The 24,513-nt window shown below is 28.2% G+C and overlaps 1 protein-coding gene across 1 annotated transcript in view; it reads left to right on the top strand.

Annotated features, from left to right (window-relative positions):
- The first annotated feature begins 5,804 nt into the window (after positions 1-5,804).
- LOC136075871 (NACHT, LRR and PYD domains-containing protein 3-like) overlaps positions 5,805-24,513 on the top strand; it is a 42,609-nt gene continuing 23,900 nt past the window's right edge. Inside the window, exons 1-3 of the mRNA XM_065789310.1 lie at positions 5,805-5,943; positions 17,977-18,284; positions 23,999-24,046. Of these exons, the coding sequence (XP_065645382.1) occupies positions 17,987-18,284; positions 23,999-24,046 (346 nt within the window). The 5' untranslated portion in view covers positions 5,805-5,943; positions 17,977-17,986. The remainder of the gene's footprint in view (positions 5,944-17,976; positions 18,285-23,998; positions 24,047-24,513) is intronic.

Raw genomic sequence — 24,513 nt, 5'->3', positions numbered from 1 at the left:
TGATTACTTCATCAGGCACATTTTTCAAATGATGAGAGATAGAAGATTTCAAATCTTCCAAATTGTAAAGTTGTTCTTTACCAAGCTTGTGATCAAGCCACGACCATAAATTCTCTATTGGATTCAAGTCTGGACTATTGGCAGGCCATGGAAGCACTTGAATTTTATTAGAATTGAACCAATCGCTAACAACATGCGCTTTATGACACGGCGCATTATCTTGCTAGAAAATAAATCCATAACGTAATAAGCAATTAAGACAGTTAAAAAAAATAATGGATTATTATTTTTAATATGTGCAAATTAAAGATTTGAAAGTGTTTGTTAAATTTTGTCCAATTTATTTAAAGAAGATTTATAAGTACTCACCAGTTTTTTAATAAGTTAAACGCTATTTAATTAGAATTAGATTAAAAAAATTATACCACTTTAATCCGTAATTAACAAGATATTAAAAAAAAAATTTAATATGTCAATTAGAATCTTCTTAATTTTAATTTAAAGATTAAGAAACCAACTAAAAAATGAGTGGTCTTTAATTTTTGGCCACCGCTGTATATTTTCTTTTATAGTTTAACTCATTAGTTAATACCCGAAAAGTTTTCTAAAAAAAATACGATATTAAAAATTATAATAATAATATAAAAGTATATAAAACTTTTTTATTATTTCTTTGTCATTTACTATTCACAAACTTAATATACAAGACATATGGTCTCCTTACAAGTTCCGGGAGTTGATCCTTTATGTTCCGGATGTATATCCGGAACTTAATGTTTGGACAAACATCGTTGCTAAAGTGTAAATTGAGAAAGATACAAAATAAAAAAGTCAACAAATGGGTGTGAGGCATTGTTTCAATGTTAAATAACTGTTATGAATTAAAATAACGTATAATAAACATTCAGCCTTTTTTAAGATTCGATTTTTTATCATATGGTATCAACAGAAGGTTGAATTAAACAAGTATGCTTATTTTTTAATATTTAAGCTGTTCTTATTACATTGTTTTTTTAAAAATTGAATATTTACAAACAATACACTGAGTATAATTAAAATAATATATATATATATATATATATATATATATATATATATATATATATATATATATATATATATATATATATATATATATATATATATATGTATATTAAAAAAGTAATTAAAATAATAATAATATAATGAAATAACAATATAATAAAAATATAACAAAAAGATTTTCTAAATGATTGATTTCTAAATAAAAACCGATTAGAAGACATTTATAAAAAGATGGCAATATTAGCTTTTCTAATATAATTTTTTTAACTTTAACTATTAAGTTGAGACAAGAAAAAAAGAATAGAGTTATAGAGCGAGAAAAAGGTTGACAGAAGACTTAAAAAGTTGAAGGTCTGGAAATGAGTCAGGAAAACATGTAGATGGGAGAGAGTCCTAAAGGATTGAAGTGAAAGGAAAAAAACTTGATGAATAAAAGTTTTTAGAGCATGAAGAGACAGATACAGTAAAAGAACGAGACTATGAATGACAAGTCAAGCAAGAATGAGTTTTTGTTGATGGAACTAGAGATAATAGCTACTTTGAGCAGCGACCGTAATAGTATTTGTAGAAAAGAAAAAGAGATACAGTTTTACAATGATGGGAAAGAGGCTCAAGCTTAGCAGATAGAACGGGTACAACTACGTTTACAATGTGTTTTTGGACCTTGTCTAGAAAAAGAAAGAACATCATTAGAAAAATCAGCCCAAATATGACAATAGTATTCCATACAGGGACGAATAAGAGATTTGTAGATGTAGAGAATGGAATCAGGAGAGAGAAAATGGTGAGCACAATAAAGAAAAGTAACCCTAGAAGATGCTAATTTAGCAATCTGTTGTAGATATGGCTTCCATGAAAGGTTAGTAGTAAACAATAGTACAAGAAGATGTAAAGAAGAGGACTCAGTGAGAGGGTTGGCATTCATTAATTGCGGAATGTTGTCAGTTCTGCTACGTTTGTTTGGAGTAAATAACTGAGTTTAGTTAGAGTTAAATTTTACAAACCACTGTTAGCCCTAATCTGTTGCATAAGTAAGATCAGATTCTAGATCAGCTGCCTGTTCTAAATGATCCAAAATAGAAAACTTTTTGTCATGACAAGAGTATAAAGTTGAGTCATCAGCAAAAAGACCTACTATATATATGTAAGGTTATCGGGAAGATCGTTAAAGTAGTAAGAAACAAAACAGGACCAATGATAGAATCTTGGGGTACCCCAGAAGTTACTGGAAATAAAATAGAGTATTTGCCTTTGAGGATGACTTTAATAAAGCAGTTAGAAAGAAATGATTTGATAATTTCAAAAACTTTCCCAGATACACAATAAAAAAAAGCTTATGGAGAAGATTTATCCTTGGTAGAGGTAATAAGATCCACCCCATAAATGAGAGATGAATGTTAGACTTAACTTTGTTAACTACACTGTTGAAGATTTTAATAAAGTCTGTAGAGCCTAACTTTTGCGATAAGATACAAAGTTTAGTGAACAGAGAATATTGGAGCTTAGCATCTGAAACCACCTTTTTACATTGATTTCTTGAAATAATAGATACCCTTTTGTTCCCAAGAAAGTTGTTCTTTTAAAAAAGATGAAAAAATGATTACTATTAGATATAGCAGCTGCAAAAGAGGGTGAAAACCATGAGGCTCGACTTGGAACCAAAAAGAAGGAATAAAAGCTTCCATTCCTGCCTAAATCCATGAAGTTACGTAGGATGTACATTTTTCAGGATTCTGAAAAGAATTTGAGTCAGCTTCAGTGTAGTATTAAGTAGTGCAATGATAATGTGAGTCTGAAAAGAAAGTATGAGATAAAAGATATAAAGAGATCATTGCATGGTCAGAACCACCTAAAGTAGAAAAAGGAGAAACTGAACACATTCTAGCATACGAGACCAGTAAGAAATCAAGAAGTAAAGGTAAATGATTAGGGTTGTCAGGAAAACTAGTCACAAAGTTAACTATCTGAGCAAGAGATTGAGAAATGCAGAAGTTATAGGCTTTAGTGCCAGGAGGGTCAGTAGCGTTAGAGCCAAGCCATTCAGTGTGATGAGCATTAAACCATTTTGATAAACCCTCAGAATTGGGAACAGGCTGCAGAAAAAATTAGATTCATGTTTTTACTAATTTATATTTTCCTCTTCTTTAAGAACATCGAGTCCTTATTTGTAGAATACACTAACATAATTTACATATTTTAATATATATATATATATATATATATATATATATATATATATATATATATATATATATATATATATATATATATATATATTAGAGTGTCCCAAAAAAAAGAAAAGCTCTCTACTAATTCCCATTCCATGTGACCTAAATAAGCCCTGAAAAAAATTTGACGGTTTTATTTTGACAGGAAGTGCTAGATGTAAAATCTGAGTTTTACGCTTTTAATGTTGCGCTTAACATAAATAGAATTTACTCTTAGTCAAGTTTTTTCTAGACTTTTTAACTACAAAAAGTTTATTTTGAAGGTGATCTTCATCTCTAGTAGCTGAAATAATATCTTTAATGAGCTTAATGTTTCTTTCTGCACCATCATTTACAACAGATATGTTTTTTACCCATACAATAAAATCTAGCAACTGAAGATGGTTAAAAACATCTATAGTATTAAGACTATTATTGAGCCATTCTTTTATACTTGCTCTTGATATTTTAAAATGTTTGAAGAAAATGTAGCTTTGCTCGGAAATCAGCTCAGGTAGCTCTGTGGTCTCTCCAATTTGTAGATTTGATGGTTTACAACGCTAAAATTTATTTGGCTCTTCAAACTCAATTAGAGCTAACAGCATTTTTAGCTTTGTTTTAGAAGCAACTTCTTTATCCCTAAAGAACAAAACACAGAGTTGTGGAGTTAAGTACCACATATGGCATCCCATGCTGAGAAGCAAAGCATTTCCAACCTTCTTACAGACTTTTCTCAATGCATGGCTGTCTGGATAACTTTCATTGTAGGAAGCCAGAAATCCTAAAAAACTTTTCAAAAACCATGGAACATAGCAAATTGCAATGAACAAACTTGCACCCTTCAACTGCAGCACTTCTTTTTCAGTCAAGATATTACTGATATTTTTTGTCATATGAAGACTCAGGATGTAGATCTCATCTGCTAAAAACCTTGCCTCATGGCAGGCGCAAGGTTAATGGAAATCTTGTACTTCTGTACCAAGGAAGAGGAAGGCAAGGTAATAAACTATACCATAATCGTTTCTTGAAAACAATATATCAGTAGTTGCATTAGTCAAAAATGTCTGGGCTTCCTCTGCAACAGTGCGAAGAACAGAGCCAATCTTCAGATCATCTCTTTGCCAGTCCAATTTACATAAATTTTTCACTTCATTAACTTCCTCGCAGATTTCAGGCCACTTGTTCTTTAGCTTGACATAAAGAGCTCTTCTTGGACCTTTAGTTTTCTCACCAGTAAGAGCAGCCATATAGTGAGATACATGTACTTCATATATGTATCTCCTACACATTATCCACAACATTGGTAATTTTAAAATATCTGTAAGAATTTGGACTGCTCCAATGACTCCGCCTGTATGGCTTGCAGTTGTATCACAGCATATACCAATAATCTGTTCTTTACATCCATAATATTCTAAAAGGTTGTGCACTTATTCTGCTTGGTCAACTCCCTTTGAAGATGGACATTGAACAACACCTAAAAGATGGTCTTGCATGGTATCGTCATCCGGGGAGCTCACTGAGACTGCAAGTCACTCAATTTTTTGAATAATGTTAAGCCCAGTGGTAATTTGTTCCAACAGTTTGGTATCAAAATGAAGAATAAGTCGTACATCAAGATTGAACCTTGTTGCTGGAATATCAGTATATTCAATGAGCATTTTAACATTCGCTGCTAGATTTATCCTATCTCCAGAATTGTACCTATGTATCATTTTATAATATTTTTCTATCTATTTATAATTATATATTTTTTAATAAAACAGCTTTAGTTTGTGAAAATTACAACTATGTTATTAAAATGATAATATACCTGCGTTTCAGACCGTTACCTATGAAATCTTCTTCCTCACTAGTTTCAGAGTCCTTGTTTGACTTTTCTTCTTCACTGCTGAATTGAATCTCTTCTGTCATGGAGTCATGTGACAACAAAACATCATTGATATCTTTTAAGTTTTTCTGTCTCTCTAATTAAATGCTGTAGTGGTAAAGCGCTTGCTTCATAAGCGAGAGGTTCCGAGTTCGATCCCCACCACGTCTCTGGTAGTACCGCGCTCAACTTGATTCTCCGCGCAGCAGCCTTGTTCGTCAAGGTTTGTGTTTCGAAGTTATAGAGTTGAGAGAGGGTTATAACCACTATTAAGTAGCCTCCTCATCTGTAGTGGCCTTCTCGGCTTTAAGGAGGTGAATAACAAAAAAAAAAATTCTTTATCTCTCAATTTATCTAGCTTGTTCTTTCTCCTATCTGCATCTAGTACTCTTCTTCTGTAGTCTCCATCAACTTTTGTTCTCATATATCCAATCCTATCCAACTTGTGGTCTTCATAAAAACTAAAAAATATTTAAATCTGTTAAGAAATTTATAAATAAGTTAATAATTGTTCTAGTTTTTCTTGGAAGACGACTAAACCATGGAAAGAGTTTAACGTAAATATTTGAAAGGAAATAAAATGATATTACTTAAGTTACTTTAAATCATTTAATATTCATTAAATAACACTTTCACAAAAAAGTGTTATTTAATGAACTTACTTTATATCTTCCTGGTTGGCATCATCTGTTCTCAATCTATCAATAAGAATATCTTTTTCAAAATTCTTAGTCGAGTTGTCAAAAAGCTGATATAATTCTGTAAGAAAATCTTTCTCTAACTTTGATTGCTTATCAAGACTGCTGTCCCAGTTTAAAGAAGGTAATTAAATAAATTTCTTGTATTTTAAATTAGGTTTAATGATTTTTGTCTTTATATTGTATCCAGAAATCATAAATTTCTTGCCAAACCCAGCATTAATCCACATTTTTTAAATCATAATTACCAAGCAAGAATTATCAGGATCTGAACAAACACCATTTTCACAAACAAGATCCCTGGATTTCGATTTCAATTTGCAACCAACATTAGTAGAAGTGGGTTTGTATTTAACCTGTGACTCGAGAAGGATAAATTGATGGTATCTTAGAATATCACCATTAGATGGAAGCTGTCTCTGATTTAAATCCCTCAGTGGGTACTTCAACAGGTAAATAGGTAAATATACCTGAACATTTCTGTATTTTTCCATTTTTCTTTTTCTGTCCCATTATCATCCTTTTTTTAGCTGTTCTACCCATTTTTTATATCAATTTCAAAATGATCAGTTTTTTAATGGGATTTATACTATATTTTACACTTGCATCAAAAATCTATGAAGTCTTTATTCCCTCTTGTATCATATTTTATCTAAGTTTACAGTTGCAGCTTTTATAACCGTTTACACAAGAATTCCTTCGTGCACAAATTTAAATTCCTTTGTGCACAAATAATTCCATGTAGAAATTTTTTCCAATTTAGAAATTTTTAAAAAAAAAAAATTTCTAAGTTGAATCATTTGTGAACCAATTCATGGGGAATTATACCAACTAATAATATTGTCCAGAGGAAATTATATCAATCGCTAACAATGTTCATAGGGAATGATGCCAATCTTTAATAATGTCCTATGAGAATTATTTGTGTACCAATTATTACATTAAAACATATTGAAATACTAGATAGCGCTGTTTTTATATAAATACACATATGTGTACAGAACCGTAAAACTCAAAATTTTTGTCTATCATTTCTAGTAATCAAAAATTCAAAAAGAAGAGTTTGGTAGTTATTTAGAACCCATAGAATGGGAATCAGTTGAGAGCACATTGAAATTTTGAAGTGTTTTTTTGGGACACCCTAATATATATATATATATATATATTTATGTATATATATTTTTTTGCATGGAGAAACAAGTTGAGCGCGGTACTACCAGGGACGGGGTGGGAATTAAACTTAGAACCTCTCGCTTATGAAGCAAGCACTCTACCACTACACCACTACTGCATATATATATGTATATATATATATATATATATACACACACACATACCGTGTATAAATATTTATATACACATATCAGTCTTCTAAACTTATAAATTAAAATAAAAGGACAAGAAGTGACAGCATTTTAAAGGTACTTTCTTCAGCAGGAAAAAAAGTAATTATCACACTTCTAATCTATAACAATAATATTATCTGATCAAGTTTTGCTGTACATTTTACTTAATACCAAATTTTAAAAGCTGAGTATCAAAAATTTTTGTTTTGATATTTAAAGATTTATCCAATAATATTAATTCATTTTGATCAGTGATCAGCCGAAAAAAGCTTTAAACTAAACAGAAACCTTAAATTGAGACTAATGTGGGTTAAATATATTGGGTTGAACTTGATTCAAATAAGCTAAACATGAAAAAAGAGATCTCACTATATCATGCCACAACTATTTTTACAATAAACAATGTGTGCAATGTTAACAGTTTTGTAAGATGATATGTTATCTTATCTTGTTGATGCTGAATCAATATTTCTTTCTATGATTCTTATTTATCATAAAAGTTAATTCCAGTCAGTGCCTGATTGAAAAAAATAAGGCCATAGACACTCAAACTTTTTGGGGCCCTATTTTTAAATCACAATTTTATGTTGCTGGAAGTAACAAAGTTTGTACATTTATAAATATAAATATTTACAAATGCAGGTAAGCCTTTTTTTCATAAATATAAAAAATTATGAGATAAATCTTTTGATTACTAACTTTTAATTATATTAAATATTGTTATTATTTTTTCAATCTATTTTAAAATTAATAACTATAATTAAACAAAAAATTGTTTAAAAGATTTTCTCAGTTTTTTCACAATTTTAGAAATCAACATTGTTATACAACACGCTCTTAAAATTAGCGACCTCTATGTAAAAAGTTAAAACACTTGACTAAAACACTAAAATAGCGAGCGACTAAATCTCTTTTATAATTTGAGATTATCCCATTCTTTGAATCAACTCATTGCATATTGTTTTTGTAAAGTAAGATTGATTTCCTTCACTTTATCCTTCTGGAATTGAAGTCGCAGGTTGTCACATTTAACAGAGCTTTGTTTTCACTGAATATATCCATTTGAAAATTTTACAAGAAACATTTACAAGAAAAACATTAAACACATCTTGTACACACTGTTTTCATAGCTTTATCCTTTTTGAGGGAACTTTACTTTTATTATTTGTTTTTTTCATCCTTTAATTTGAAAAGACTCCGATAGTCACATGCTTGACCTGAGAATCTACATTTGTAAGGATTCACCCAGTTGTCAGGAAACTAGATTTGAATCTACAGATTATTTTTTTAGGTGCTTTTGTTTAGCACTACTTCACTCAAATATTTTTCTCTTTGTTCTATATTGCTATCCTTCATCTCAAGACAGCACTCTTTTCAATGTTATTGCTGATCAAATTAACCAAGCCTTTTCTCTTTATTCTTTAACCAATATCATTGTTGTTGGTGACTTGAATTTACATAACACTAAATGGCTTGGCTCTAGTGTCAGAAACTCTGCTAGCATTAAGGTCCACAAAAATTTGCTTTCCAGACAATTCGAATCATTTACCATCTCTACCTGGCTTATGTCTTGTTTCTGATCCTAGTCAGTGCTCAATTTCTCCACATTCACCCTTCTGATTGCAGTTTTATCTCTCTAAAACTATTATCTCATTCTTCTTCATCATAATTCCCTTATCATAGTACTTTTAACAGTTACCTTTAAGCTGACTGGGACTCTTTCCGTGATTTTCTTTGTGATAGCACAATCTTGTCTTTCATCTCAAAAATTAGACTCTGATGACTTCTGGAGAATCTTTTACAGTATCTATAACAAGGGTAAATCTCTTATTTCACCATTCTTGTTTAGATTTTGTCACCTCATCTAAAGACAATGCTGAATTGTTTGCTGAGAAATTCTTATTAATAATATTTTTTGATTCCTCTTGTCGCATTCTACCTGATATAGCTGAAAATCAGATTAATCCATTGCCAGACCTTCATATTAGTCCAGATTCTGAATTTAAAGTGATTTCCTGCTTAGACTCTTCTACAGCTTGTAGTTTTGACAACATACCTGTTAAAGTCTTGCAGAAATGTTCTCCGGAGCTGTCGCCTATACTTTCAAAACTATTTAAAAAATGCTTATCAGAGACTTGTTTTCCAGCCTGCTGGAAAGTGGCCTTTCTTATCCTTATTTTTAAAAATTCTTGATACGGAATCTGACTCGTCTAACTACCATCCCATTTGTCTTCTTCCTATGGTAAGCAAGGTCTTCGGTTCTTTTTTTTTTTCTTTTTTTTGTATTTCACCTCCCTAAGGCCGAGAAGGCCACTACAGATGAGGAGGCTACTTGTGGTTATAACCCTTTCTCAACTCTATAACTCCCAAACACGATCCATGACGAACAAGGCCGCTGCGCGGAAAGACAAGTTGAGCGCGGTACTACCAGGGATGTGGTGGGAATCGAACTTGGAACCTCTCGCTTATGAAGCGAGCGCTCTACCACTACACTACCGCATTTTTTAATTAATAAACACCTAATCTCTTATCTTGAATCTAATAACTTACTTTTTGATCGTCAATTTCAATTTTCTCATTTTACTGCTTATTTTTTTATGGTAATATTAAATGGTTTTATAAAACTCAGATAAAACTAAAAAATTTTTTAGTTTTACCCTTCTTCCCCCTTTGATTGGTGCCACTCCAAACGCCCTCCCCCATCACCCTCACCTTAGTGAGTGGGGGGGGGGGAAGGAGGGGTCCAGACCACATAAACACCACTGATTACCTATAATAAAATAGAATTTAAAGAAATAATCGGTTCATTTTGAAATTAATTTAGATATTTAGGTATTAAGTACCTAAATATCTAAATTAATTTAGAGACCTTTATTTGAATCATAATGAAGGTCTCTAAAAAGTTGCTGCCCCCTTTATTTGTGCCCCTATCTACTATAAAGACCAGATCAAGGAGAGGACAACCAACCATATCTTTCTTTTTATTAAGAAATGACTTATAATTAGTTGCACCCTTTACATAGGCCAGTTGGCAGATTAGAGGGGCACTGGTTTCTAGTAACACATACAACCGTTGATGATTGAAAAATAGGGAATTTAAAAATGCTGGCATTTTTGGTGTGGATTTGAAAAGTTCATAATGTTTGCATTTTCAGATAATTAGGTCTAATGGTCTTATATGCTGTTAATCTTAGATCAAAACAAAGTGTTAGAAAAATTTACAAGCATCTCAAAATGGCTTAAAATTGGACTTTTTAGGCGAGTGGACATTTTGCTTTTAGATATATTTAAGTTCTAAACTGCAACAAGCTGCCTATATTTTGCCCGTTTATTGCAGACAGCAGTAGCTAATCAGAAAAGCTATCTGTAAAGACTTGTGGATGAACAGAATAATGCTACAGTTAGTTTCATTTTGGCATATTTTAGCAATTTTATAATTTTTTCCAAAGTTGAGGAGGTCATAATTTTTTTCTAATTTAACACAAGTTAATAAAAACCACTTTTTTAAAGAGAGAACTATCCAGAAAATAGTTCTAGAAAAAATGAGACACTTGTTGAAAGTGAGAAAAAAGTTATACAGCTCTAAAGTAGTCTGTTTTGACCATTTGTGAATTGAGGGGGGCCACTGTGTCATGTTTGTAAGGCTATAATTTCCGATCCGTTGTACTTGGAAGTCTGAAATTTCAAATTTAATCTATCTACATGATGCACATAACAATATGTAAAAATCAGGAAAATCAGAGATGGTGAGCCACAGGCCATTGGTTGAAATATAATGATTTGACCCAAATAGATTTTAAAGAAACAACAATTTCAATTTAAAGTTAATTTAGATATTTAGATATTAAGTAAATATCTAAATTACTTTAGAGACCTTTATTAATTTTCTAAAAAAAGAGTGAAAAAGCAAAAAAAGTTACGAAGAATTTAAAATGCTACTTTATCATTCATTAAAAGTAAAATTATACAAAAAAATCTTTCTCTTTTATTCTACGCTTCTAGCGTGACTTTTCATTCTTAACATTGTAAAGACTTTTCATTCTTAGAGATAATAGTAAATTAGAATTAAACTTAGAGATGAAAGTAAATTAGAAATAAATCAACAATGAGCAAAGCAACTAATAGTCTAATCTGGGACTATTTTGATGTTGATGAAAATAATCATTCTAAGGCAATTTGTAAATTTTGCAAAATGAAAATATTAGGATGAGGCACATCTGGCAAAAAAATGACAACATCCAATTTAAGAGGACATATGAAAGCAAAATATGTAAAAGTTTTCCAGAAAATAGAAGATCTAAAAGCTTTCAAAAAAATTAACACAGAAAAAAAAAAGCTGTGTCATTAGATCTACTTCAACCAGTAAATAGAATGATAACAGCAAAGATTCCTTTAGCAATAGTGTTACAGTTACTCTAGACCAAGAACTTCAACCTAAGCTTGAAAATATTATTAATAAGCATAAGAAATGGACATAGAGTGAACAAAGAGCTCAAAAAATAACTCTGCTTATTGGAGAAATGATATACGTAGACATTCAGCCATATTTTTTAGTTACAGATCAAGGATTTAACAAACTAATTGTGCATCTTGAATCTAAGTATACTATGCCCTCTAGAAAACATATGGCCGAAACAGTTGTTCCTCTAATTTATGAAAAAATGAAAATACAAATTATGAATGATGTAGCAAAAGTGGATTTTTTGAGTTTCACCATTGACGGATGGACTACACATCACAATATTCTAAGCTTTTATTCTTTAACAGCACACTGGATAAACTCAGAGTTTAATTCTATGACAGCTGTGCTTCAACTTAAAAAGATGACAGGCTCTCATGCAGGTGTAAAGATATCAAAATTTCTGAAAGGATTCTTTAAATGAATGGAAAATACCAACTAACAAAGTGTACTTTGTTCTCTCTGACAATGCTGCTAATATGAAATTAGCCATAAAAGAAGCTGGTTTAGAAAAAAATTCTCTAAGTTGCGTAATCCACACTCTTCAACTTTGTATAACCATTAAGTTTTTCAAGCAGCAAACAATTATGAATGATCTTATAGCTAAGGCTAGAAAAATTGTCACACACTTTCACCATTCTTATTCCTCCATAGACATGCTACATGAAATTCAATAACAGCTAAAGTTACTTCTACATTCTCTTATACAAGATGTAGTTACAAGATGGAACTCAACATTTTACATGCTAGAAAGGTCAGTTGAACAAAAAAAACTAACATTATTCACTAACATTATTTTTTATTAGAAATTAAAAGTGCAATGCCTCTAATCTTACAGAAGACCAATGATTATTGGCTGAGATGCTTATCTTAGTTTTAAAGCATTTTGAGGCGACTACACTAGAGATGAGTGAAAACAGGGCATCAGTGTCTCAAATTGTTCCAATTATAGTTTTAATGGAAGCGTACCTAGCCTATGCTTCAGAAAATGCAGGTGAAATAAAAACTATAATAGAGTTAAAAATCAGTTTTAGATTCAAGATTCAAACTGAGTTATGTCAAATCAGATGAGGAGAACAGTACATGAATCTAAATTCTAGAACAGTACATGAATCTAAATAAAACGGATATTACAGAGAGCCTTATAACTACCGACAATTTAACTCAATCAAATGGTAATACAAACGCTTCATCTGAATCAAGCCAAGTATCTAGCTCTCAACTCAAAAAATTAAAAATTGCAGAAAGCATATACAATTTTTATCAAGTTCAAAAACACCACTTGAATTAACAAAATCAACAAAAGTGAAGAACTGTAAAAAACTTTCAACAGAGTCACAAATTTATTTTGAGAGGAAGGAAAAAATGTAAGTTGTAATAATTTTAAAATAAAAACTTTGCTAACATTTTGTTCTTGTCTAATTTATATTAAATTATTAAGGAAAAATGTTATGCCAAATTATTATAAATTATTATAAAAATAATAGTTATGGAAATAAAATAATATTGATAATACTCATTAATGGTTAATATTTTGAACAATAAAAATTAGGAGTTTTTATTATAGTTTGATTTTTTTATTTACTTACATTTCTTATAGAGCTGATGAAATAAACTTTTACTTATCACTGCCTGACCTGCATCAATGAAAATGTCCTTATAAATGGTGGGGAAATTACAAAGAAACATGTATAAAGAAACACTCTAGTAGCAATAATATTTTTGGCCTCTCATACCTAGCAAATAAATATTTAGGAGCTCCGCCTTCTTCTGTGTTCAGCGAAAGATTGTTTAGTACTGCGGGAAATTTTTATGAATCGACACGGTCCTGACTAACTGCAGACACGGAGAACATCTAGCTTTTGTGCATGTGAATTGGAAAGTTCTTAGAGAAATGGAAATAAAAAAATAGATTCATAGCTTTATATAACATATTTTATTATTTTTCATAACATTATAAAAATTTATATTTCTTTCTAACATAACGCAATTTGTTCTATTATGCTTAAAATGTGGCATACTTTATGTTTATATTTTTTAAATTTGAATTTCTTGATTTTGAACTTGTCTCTTTGTATAGTTTGGATTTTGAAGTTAAATAATTAAATAAAATTTAAAAGCGTTAGAAAAGTTTACAAGCATCTCAAAATGGCTCAAAATTGGACTTTTTAAGCAGATGGACATTTTGCTTTCAGATATATTTGAGATCTAAACTGCAACAAGCTGCCTATATTTTGCCCATTTATTGCAGACAGTCGTAGCTAATCAGAAAACTTATCTGTAAAGACTTGTGGATGAATAGAAAAACGCTACAGTTAGTTTCATTATGGCATATTTTAGCAATTTTAGGACTTTTTCCAAATTTGCGGAGGTCATAATTTTTCTCTTATTTAATACAAGGTAATAAAAACCACTTTTTTAAAAAGAGAACTGTCCAGAAAATAGTTCTAGAAAAAATGAGAAACTTATTAAAAGTGAGAAAAAAGTTATAGAGCTGTAAAATAGTCTGTTTTGACCATTTGTATATCAAGGGGGGCCACTGTGTGATGTTTCTTAGGCTATAATTTCTGAACCGTTGTACTTGGAAGTCTGAAATTTCAAATTTAATTTAGCTACATAATGCACATAACATTATGTAAAAATCAGGAAAATCAGAGATTGTGACCATTAGTTGAAGTATAATGATTTGACCCATATATATATATATATATATATATATATATATATATATATATATATATATATATATATATATATATATATATATATATATATATATATATATATATATATATATATATGTATGTATATTTATATATATATATATTTATATGTATATTTATATATATATATATATATATTGATATGTATATTTATATATATATATATATTTATATGTATATTTATATATATATATATATATTTATATGTATATTTATATATATATATATATATATTTATATGTATATTTATATATATATATATTTATATGTATATTTATATATATATATATTTATATGTATATTTATATATATATATATATATATTTATATGTATATTTATATATATATATATATTTATATGTATATTTATATATATATATTTATATGTATATTTATATATATATATATATATATATTTATATGTATATTTATATATATATATATATATTTATATGTATATTTATATATATATATTTATATGTATATTTATATATATATATATATATTTATATGTATATTTATATATATATTTATATGTATATATATATATATATATATATATTTATATGTATATTTATATATATATTTATATGTATATATATATATATATATATATATATTTATATGTATATTTATATATATATATTTATATGTATATTTATATATATATATATATATATATATATTTATATGTATATTTATATATATATATTTATATGTATATTTATATTTATATATATATATATATATATATATATATATATATATATATATATATATATATATATATATATATATATATATATATATATATATATATATATATATTACAGTACAGGCAAAAAAATAAATGGCACAAGCATTTTTTTTAACTTTTTTAACTTTTCCGTTTTCTCGTGTATTTTTAAAACTGTAAAAAAATTTAAATGTACATTAGTAAGAGTACTAATATTATGAAGATTTTTATATGTATTTGTGCATGATTTTACCAAAGGATTATTGTTTTTAAAAACATTAAAAGCACACAGGTGTTATATTGGAAGCAAAAAAATAAGTGGCACAAAAATTTTATTTAATTTTATTTTTGAATTTATGTGGGAAAAAAATTAAATTTTGGTAAGCTTAAGTCTAAAATTATATTTACATATGTAACACATGCATTATATACATATGTAACAGATGCGTTCATATGTAACATATAAAATATATTTGTAACACACAGGAGCTGGCAAATTGACTTTCATTGAATCAACTACGAACGCCAGTTCGTATATAGACATTTTAAAGCAAAATTTGAAACCCTCTGCTTGTTAATTTCGATTTGGAAGCAACTTCGTCTTTCAACAGGACAATGACCCAAAACATACTGCCGTAGCAACAAAGGAATGTTTAGATTAAGGTCGTTGCCATAGCAACGACCTTAATCTGCTTAATCAGATTAAGGTTGAGGGACTGCCCAGTCCCTCGACCTTAATCTGATTGAGCATTTGTGTACATTCTGAACAGAAAATTGGAGATCAAACTTACAGAAGACAAAATTATCTAAAAGCAGCAATAGTCAAAGCATGGGAGAAAATCACTCCAGAAGAAACCAAATCTCTTGTGGAATCGATGTCTCGACGTCTGCAAGCAGTTATTCTGGCAAAAGGTGGCCCTACAAAATATTGATCTTTTGTCTAAATACTAATTTTTTTGTCTAATTTTGGAATTTTTCTCATTTGTGCCATTATTATTTTTGCTAGAAAATATTTGATCAATATAAGTACAGTTGATTTTTATACGTCAAAATCAAAAATTAACTACTGTTTTTTAATCATTTTCTACAAATTTTTTCAAAAAAAATGTTTGTGCCATTTATTTTTTTGCTCACTGTATATATATATATATATATATATATATATATATATATATATATATATATATATATATATATATATATATATATATATATATATATATATATATATAAATATATAAATATATGTATATATATATATATATATACATGTTTCGTAGTTCACATACAATTAAAAACTCTGAATAAAAATATAAAATCAAAATTTGAAGACATTACAGAGAAGTATTAATACAGGGTGACCACAAAGTATCCGCACAGATAAAGAGCTTAATAAAAAGCATGTAGAAAGTATTTGGAACACAAATTTTATTTTAAAACATTTATTGAACTATAACAATTATGATTCAAAGATTGAATTCGAATTTTCCTCCATCAGCAAAATAACAGGCCTGTAGGCGTCTCGGGAATGCTTCGACGGTGGCGAGCAAGTAGGCAGGGTCCAGAGAATCCCAAGCTTTCAGTAGTGATTTTTTTAAACTTTCAATATTTTTATGCGGCTTTTGGCATGCCTTTCCTTCTAGGACGCTCCAGACTGAGAAATCCATCGGGTTAAGATCGGGGCTCGATGGCGGCCATTGAGAAAAGTTGATAAAATCAGGAAAAGTTGCCGCACAAAAATCCTGAACTGTCTTCTTTTTATGGGCTGGAGCTCCATCTTGCATGAACGTCCAAATACGATTTCCAAGTTCTTTTTGAGCCCAAGGAACAATTTCTTTCTTGAGCATATCCAAATAATTGTCACCGTTGACCTTTATACCTTGTGGAACAAATATGAGCGGTGTCTTAACATGAGCCGTTATCCCGGCGAATACCATAACTGAAGCAGGATGAGAACTGCGTGAAACCGAGACATTTGGTTGAGATTTTGCCCAAACTCGATCGTTCTGCTTATTAAGAATGCTTTCCACTGTAAAAATCTTTTCGTCAGTGAACAAGATGTTGCGATAATCAATTCCGTTGAAACGGTGCAGAAGTCCAAGAGAACGGTCTTTACGTTTGACTTTAGCTGCTTGAGAAAGAAGTTGCGACTTGTTCTTCTTGTATGGTTTGAGCTTAAGCTTCTTTTTGATTATCTTTGCCATTGAAGTTCGTTTTATCCCCATTTTCTTTGCGAGACCTCGAGCAGATTGATTGGGGTTCAAACGCAGGCGATCGCGTACCTTTTTCACATTGCTCGCAGTGATCACTGTTCGAGGTCTTCCGGATTTTGGATGATTAGAACTTGTTCCCAACTCGTCAAAGCGTTTAATTGTGTTGTAAATTGTCCGTCTTGGCGCATGTAAACGGTTCTGAATGTAGCTCGCTGAGTAGCCTTTTTTGTGAAACTCGATGATAGATTGACGATAAGGAGAAACGCGCACCATTCTAAAAAAACCAATTGAACATAGTTTACAAAGTATATAAAGTAAAGTATATAAAGTTTATGACATAATATTAACCAAAAACAACAAATAAATAAGAAAATACATAAGTGCTTTTATGCTTATATTTTCACAAGATGAAACCGTCTCGTGTGCGGATACTTTGTGGTCACCCTGTAGACAATTGGAATTATTACAAACCAATAAAAATTATAATACAATTTATGATACTGTAAATAAATTAAAAAAAAAAAGCTAGATTGACAAGTTTATATTATAATGAACAGTTTGTTTATTTAAAGATGGGTTTTCCCATTTAATATAGAGTGCTTTTTTAATTTTCAATTTATTTTTGTTAATATAATGATTTGATCCATTTATATATAAACATGTTTATTGTTTTTTTGTAGAAACATCAAGATGGAAGAATATAATTCACATCCAAATATAGATAATAACATTCTTCATAGTCAAGAGTTTAGATTAAATTTTAGTGAAAGTGTTGGAGGAGATTGGAAAACACTTGGTCGTAGATTAAATATTGGAGACAATTGTTTAGATATGATCGATAAAGATAATAATAAAACCAATGAAAAAGCATATTCAATGTTAACTACATGGATCCAAATGAATAAAAATCCAACGCTTGAGGAGTTAAAAACAGCTTTGAACAACATGCAAAGATTGGATCTAATAAGGAAAATAGACGAATTTACAAGTAATTTTTTTTTAATGACTATAAGTTAATAATATTTTGTGAAAATATTTGCATTATTTACATTAAAAACTTTAATTTAAATAATATTATTTACAACACACTGCTTTTAATATCTGTACAAATTAAAATGGTAAACATATAAATTTGTTTTAAACTTATAATTTTTATATTGTTAATGCGCCATTATTTAATGTTCTTTATATAAAAGTAAGCTTTGCCACTTTTTTACATCTCATCTTGTTCTTATTTTTTGGAATGTTGAAAAATTCTTTTAATTCCAGCACTTGAGTCTTGTGGATTTAACAAATTAATATCAATTGTAATGTTGGCCCGGAGATGGCCTTCCAGAAGCGACGAATAGCGCTCGCTAGTTTCATTACGAGAGTAAACAATTGCTCTTGTCTGAAGAACTTGCGAGGGAGAAAGTGATAAGTTGATTTTAAAGAAAATATTTTAAGTAATATTTTTTTTGCTGAAGTCAAAATATGTTTAAACAGTAGAGTTTGCATGTTGTTAAATATTGTTATAAAGTCACGAATAATTTATGTTAGATGTACTTTAATTTTAATTCATGCGGCATAAGTTCGAATTAAAAATGATCTATTTCTTCTATTTGAAAGCAAAATTCAGCATGTTTTTTTTTAATTTCAGTTGAACTTTATCATAATATCCGCTTAATCGTATTCTTGTTAAGTCGAACCATTCGCCAACTCATACAATTCTTTGGGTCCATTTGATAAAAAACTTCACATTTACGTTGAATTGCATTAAAGTCCATGTAATGAAATATCAAATCTTGCAACACTTCAATAAAAATTCTAAACTTAAATGTTAAAAAATTAAATATCTTGCACAATATTTATAAATATTCAGTGTAATACTTATAAATATCTTATAAATAAATATCTAGCATAAAAAATTTATCAAGCTATAACTTCACTTATAGCTTCAATATAGTTTAGGTTCAATCACATTCTATTAATTAATGACTTATATATAAAAATCAAAAACATCAAAACATTGGAATATCAAATATTTTTTGTCAAATATAAGTTAATAAACTATATCTTTCCACTGATATCTTCGAATCCGACTTATATTAAAGTGTAATTATTAAAAAAATTAATGCTACACAACACTAAAAATTGAAAAAAAAAAAGTTTCGATAAACAATACATATTATACATATATACTTAAATAACTTTGTATTAAAACGCATTTCTCAAAATTACATCAGTATATAAGTTTTTTATATATTATATTTGTATAAGTACTGGCTTGGCCAGGAAAGCGTGCAATTTTATGCCATAATATGACCACGCAACTACTATTTGTTTTTACTTAACTTGACCGCAGCTGTTAATATGTTTTGAAAATTTGTATACGTTTTGAAAACGCGCCAAAAAAATTGTTAACTTAATATGTTAACTTAACTATAAAGAAACTTAAAAAAAAAACTTGTCGTAAAAGAAGCAAATAAATCTTCGTAAAAAAAATATAACGAATAACAAATAAACGAATAACGAAAAACAAATAACAAAATAAAAATAACTTAACTAAAACTAAAATAACAAATATAAAATTAAAACAAATATAAAATTAAAGTAATTAATAAACTGTAACGATAAGATTATCTAAATTACGTTTGGAATAAATAACTTTTAATCGTTTATCTTTACTAATGTTTTTATAGTATAATATTATGCAAAACCCTTTTTAAATAAATTTTTTAAATTAAACCCTTTTTAAATTTTTTAATAAAAGTTTAAAAAAAGATTCTTAACATTTCTTCGCACAAAGAAAAAAATAATTAAATTGTTTATTTAAAAAATTGAAATAATTTTTTTTTTAATTTAAAAACATTTGTAATAAAAAAAAAATACTTATATAAATATAAAAAAGTATATATTATTCATTAATGTTTTTATAAAATATCATTAGCAATGATTAGTAACTTTATTTAAATGCATTTCAGTAATATATAAACGTAAGTAAAGTTTAAAGTTATTTAATTCAAATGGCTTTCAAAAATGTTTATAAGTTCTTTTTTATTCCTCCTCAAAATGATTCTTATATAAAGTTTATTAAAGGGACCTTCGCTGTTAAAAGTCGTCGCTTATAAAATTTAATTCTTTTCTCCTAATTTTTACTTTTTTTATTTTTACTTTTAAAAAATCGTATATAATTAAATAATGTAAATAGAAAATTAAACAACTTTTAATGATACTATAATTAAAATCATTAGCTACTTTATTTAAAAGAGTTTTGCTAATATAAAAGCGTTAGTAAAGATAAACCTGTCGAAGTTATTTATTATCAACATAGTTAAAAATCAATTTTTAATGCGCATTTGTTAAAAACTGTGGTTAAATCATCAAAACAAAATATTATTTGCGTGGTCATATAAAGACTTAAAATGGCATGCCTTCCTTGCCAAGCCTGTAAGTATGTATATATATTTATACTAATATATTATACGAGTATAAGTTTATTATATATTTATTAAGTATTTATACTAATTTATTATACGAGTATAAGTTTATTATATATTATTATTTTTATATACTTGATTATATATTATATATAATCAAGTATATAAAAAAATTATTCACTTGATAATAATTAAATCGTTCATTCAGTTTAAATTAGAATGCAGTTTTCTGTTTTGTACAAACAGAAAACTGAGTGAAAAGTATGAAGTCATCACTGCTAACAGATAGAATAGAATGCTTACTATTTTTAAAACGTTTCGTCCCAATTAGTATAGAATATTTAAATTAAAAAATTAAAACATGATTGAATTTTGAAAAAGTAAGATTCTTTTGCTTTATTGTTTTTAATTTTTTTGCACATCTTTTGTAAATAAAAGTAACATTCTTAATCTTTTAATTTTTTTGAAACTAATATTTATCTTTAAATTAAATTAAAAATAGTTCTGTTGTTTAGAATGTCCGCAATCAAGCATGTTAATTTAACTCCAATAAGAAACAATGTTGTCATATCATGTTATGTTGTCAACTTTTAGTAAATGGCGATATTTAATTGTATTTGTTAAATATGCAGTAATATATTTTTTTGGTAGATAGACTAATACATTAACTAAAAAACCAAAGCTTTTTTGTCTGATTTTCGGACTTTACATGAAAAAAATTCAAGCAAAAAATCGCCTCCCTTTTCCCTTGTACGCACTGGTACACTTTTGTGTGACCCCCTCCCCATACTTGCAGGGTGTTAGCTAGCCCAATGGCACCACGTATAACGCAGAATTCCCAATGGGTTTAAGTTCCCAAAATTCAATGACCTTTTTTTTTTTAGAGGTAAAAGTAAAATTTCAATGAAAATTACAAATATTTTGGGGAACAATAATGATAAAAATTCCCAATATCATAAAAACGTGGTATAAAATATTTTCCTGGCTAGAACCCTGAATTGCGTTCATAATTTATTGCTGGCGCTATGGCAACTAATTTCCGACTCTGACTATCGCTCTTGAGGACTTTATGCCGAGCCCTCATAATCGCGCTCATTGATAAAGTGTTTCTGATATTATCCTATAAAAATAGATAAAAGATATTCTACTAAAGACTTAGATAAAAAGAGAAGCAATAGAATCTTTAACACATAAATTTGAATGCTTTGTTACTGATAATAAGGAAAATAAAACATTTAAAAACTTCTATAAATTCAATTTACATAACATATATAAATATATTATATACTATAACAAACGAAGGAGAGAGAATTTTTCAAAAAGCTTGAATTTTCTAAAAACATCAAAACATTGCAAGAAATTTTTTGCGCAAAAGTCAAGATAGAGATAATTTTATTTTATAATATGATTAGGTTATTAGTTAAGTCTACATGTTAAACACGCATTAAAGAGACAACTTTCATACTTATAGGAAAAAAGATTTTACATTCAAACTTTTGTTTTCTTCAAAAGTAATTAATGTGGCGAGGTCCTAATAAGCAGTGGATGGTGTGAAAAAAAAATTTAATAAAAAGTTAGAGACAAATGAGAAAGTCCAGAATCAGAAGAATTAATTAAGTTTATTAAGAATAAAAAAAATTCCTAAGAATTAAGAAATTAAATTTCACCAGCCACTGTGAGCCCCATGCTGTAGCAAAAGTGAGATCTTTTTCAGGCTTAAATGCCCCCACCAAGCAATCAGAGAGTGTTGGCTTTTTATCTGTTGGGTCCAGTAGTGAATGTTGAAAAAAAAAATTTTTTTAAACTTATTCTTAAAAAAGAAAAAAAGTTAATAAAACCATCGCGGTTTTTTTATAGAAGTTTATGATTTTACAATAAGAAGTTATTAAACATTATTCGTTACTCAAAATAAAGATGCACAATTAGTTTTTTACATTAAATATAAAATAAAAGACTATAACTTTATAAAATGGCAAATTTGAATTTTATTAAAAATTAAAGAGATATTGCCGCAATACAATTTTTAAGTAAAAGTAATTTTTAAGTAAAATTTGATATTGTTTTTAACATTACATAATTTGAAGTTTACATAAGTAAGATATTTGCATACACTTTCGTTCACATTTTCTTCTAAAAAAATGTGTTGCGACACTTTCTCGTTATTAACTCAGGTGTAATGGCTGCCAAAAAATGTAAAATGTAATCACAAAAGCAAATTAAAAAAAAAAAGTTCTTGTGTGGATTACCATATCCTCTCATGAAATATCAAAACCATTTATTGTTCCTATGACATTAGCAATTAATCAAAAGTGTACAAAAATGATTGTATCATCAAAAGACTGATTTCTTTTATCAAAAAATGTCTCAGTGATAGTAATTATGTATTATGGCCCGACTTGGCCTCTTCACACTATGCTAAAAGTGTGACTAATTTGATGAGAAAAATATCTGTAATATGTAACAAAAGTTGATAATCCAGCATTTGGCCACAATTACAACCTATAGAAGATTTCTGGTCAATCCTCAAATGCTATAAAAAATGTATACAAATAATTGAGAAATTAAAAATGAAGATCAGCTGCAAAAAAGAATTCATCCTTGTTTAAAAAAAGTTGATAAAAATCTTGTATAAGGCATGTGCAATCTTCTATACAAAAAAGTTTGTACTTCGTAATGGCGAGAAGTAAAAGACTAATATATTGCTAACTATTTTTTACAAAGTTTTTATTTATTAAACTTTTTTTTGTACTATTACTTCTTGTGTTTATTTTGTGTCAAATTTTTGTCACCAGGAATTAAAACTAGGTTTAAATATTTATCTTTATCAAGATAAATATTTATTTATCAAGAAATTTTTTTTTTCATTTTATTTTCTTAATTCTTATCTTTTTTTTTTTTTCTTAATTTCTCAGCACAACCTTCGCATTAATGTTTTTTAGATTTCAATATTACAATTATTTCGTTCAAAACTATAACTTATGTTATTTAAATAGTATTGGTTATTATTAACTAACAAGTTGAAATTTCTTGGAGAATTTTATTCTTCCTTGGAGAAATTTATTTTATTTTTTCTTTGATTTTCCTTTCTTTTTTCTTATTTTCTCAGCACAACCTTCGCATTAATTTTTTTAATACCTTTTCTTTTTATACCTTCTGTATCTGAAATTTGACCTTAATGTTTTAGATGATACTCATAGGCACCCACGACAGTCTCTGTTTATTATTTTTTTTTTATTTTGTGAAATGTTTTTATTTTAGGTAATTACTTTAATATATCATTTAGAAACTTCAAATTTACCAGAGAGTTCTACTAGATTTTCTGCCAACAAAGGTAATTATTATATTTATTTTGTTTAAAAAACTTGACATTTACTATTTTCCAGAATGATTGTTAACAATTGAGTTTCAGTTTGCTTTGTTTGCATGAAGAGGTGAAAAAGTAATAAAGTTTCTTTAACTAATCCAAAAATGACTAAATACCAAAAACTATAAAACATAAAAAACCATCGTCATAACCAAGTTCTCTAAACCTATCATTTACTTATATTCATGGTCTTCAAAGTAACTTTTCTTCTATTGAGTCTTATCTCTTGCAAAGTTCACCAGACTTGCTTGTTCTTTGTGAGAATTTGAGTTCATCTCTCTCATCTTGTGATCTTAAAATTGATAGTTATTTTCCTTTAATTCGTTGACTCCAATAGTCATGTGCTTGATCTTGGCATTTACATTCGTAACAATTCACCTATTTGTCGGGAAACTAGGGTCCAATGTGAATCCACAGGCTATTCTTTTATGTGC

The sequence above is a fragment of the Hydra vulgaris genome, chromosome 02, assembly GCF_038396675.1.
Source record: "Hydra vulgaris chromosome 02, alternate assembly HydraT2T_AEP".
NCBI lineage: Eukaryota > Metazoa > Cnidaria > Hydrozoa > Anthoathecata > Hydridae > Hydra > Hydra vulgaris.
The sequence above is the reverse complement of the archived record's forward strand: the minus strand, read 5'-3'. Positions and strand labels throughout refer to the sequence as shown.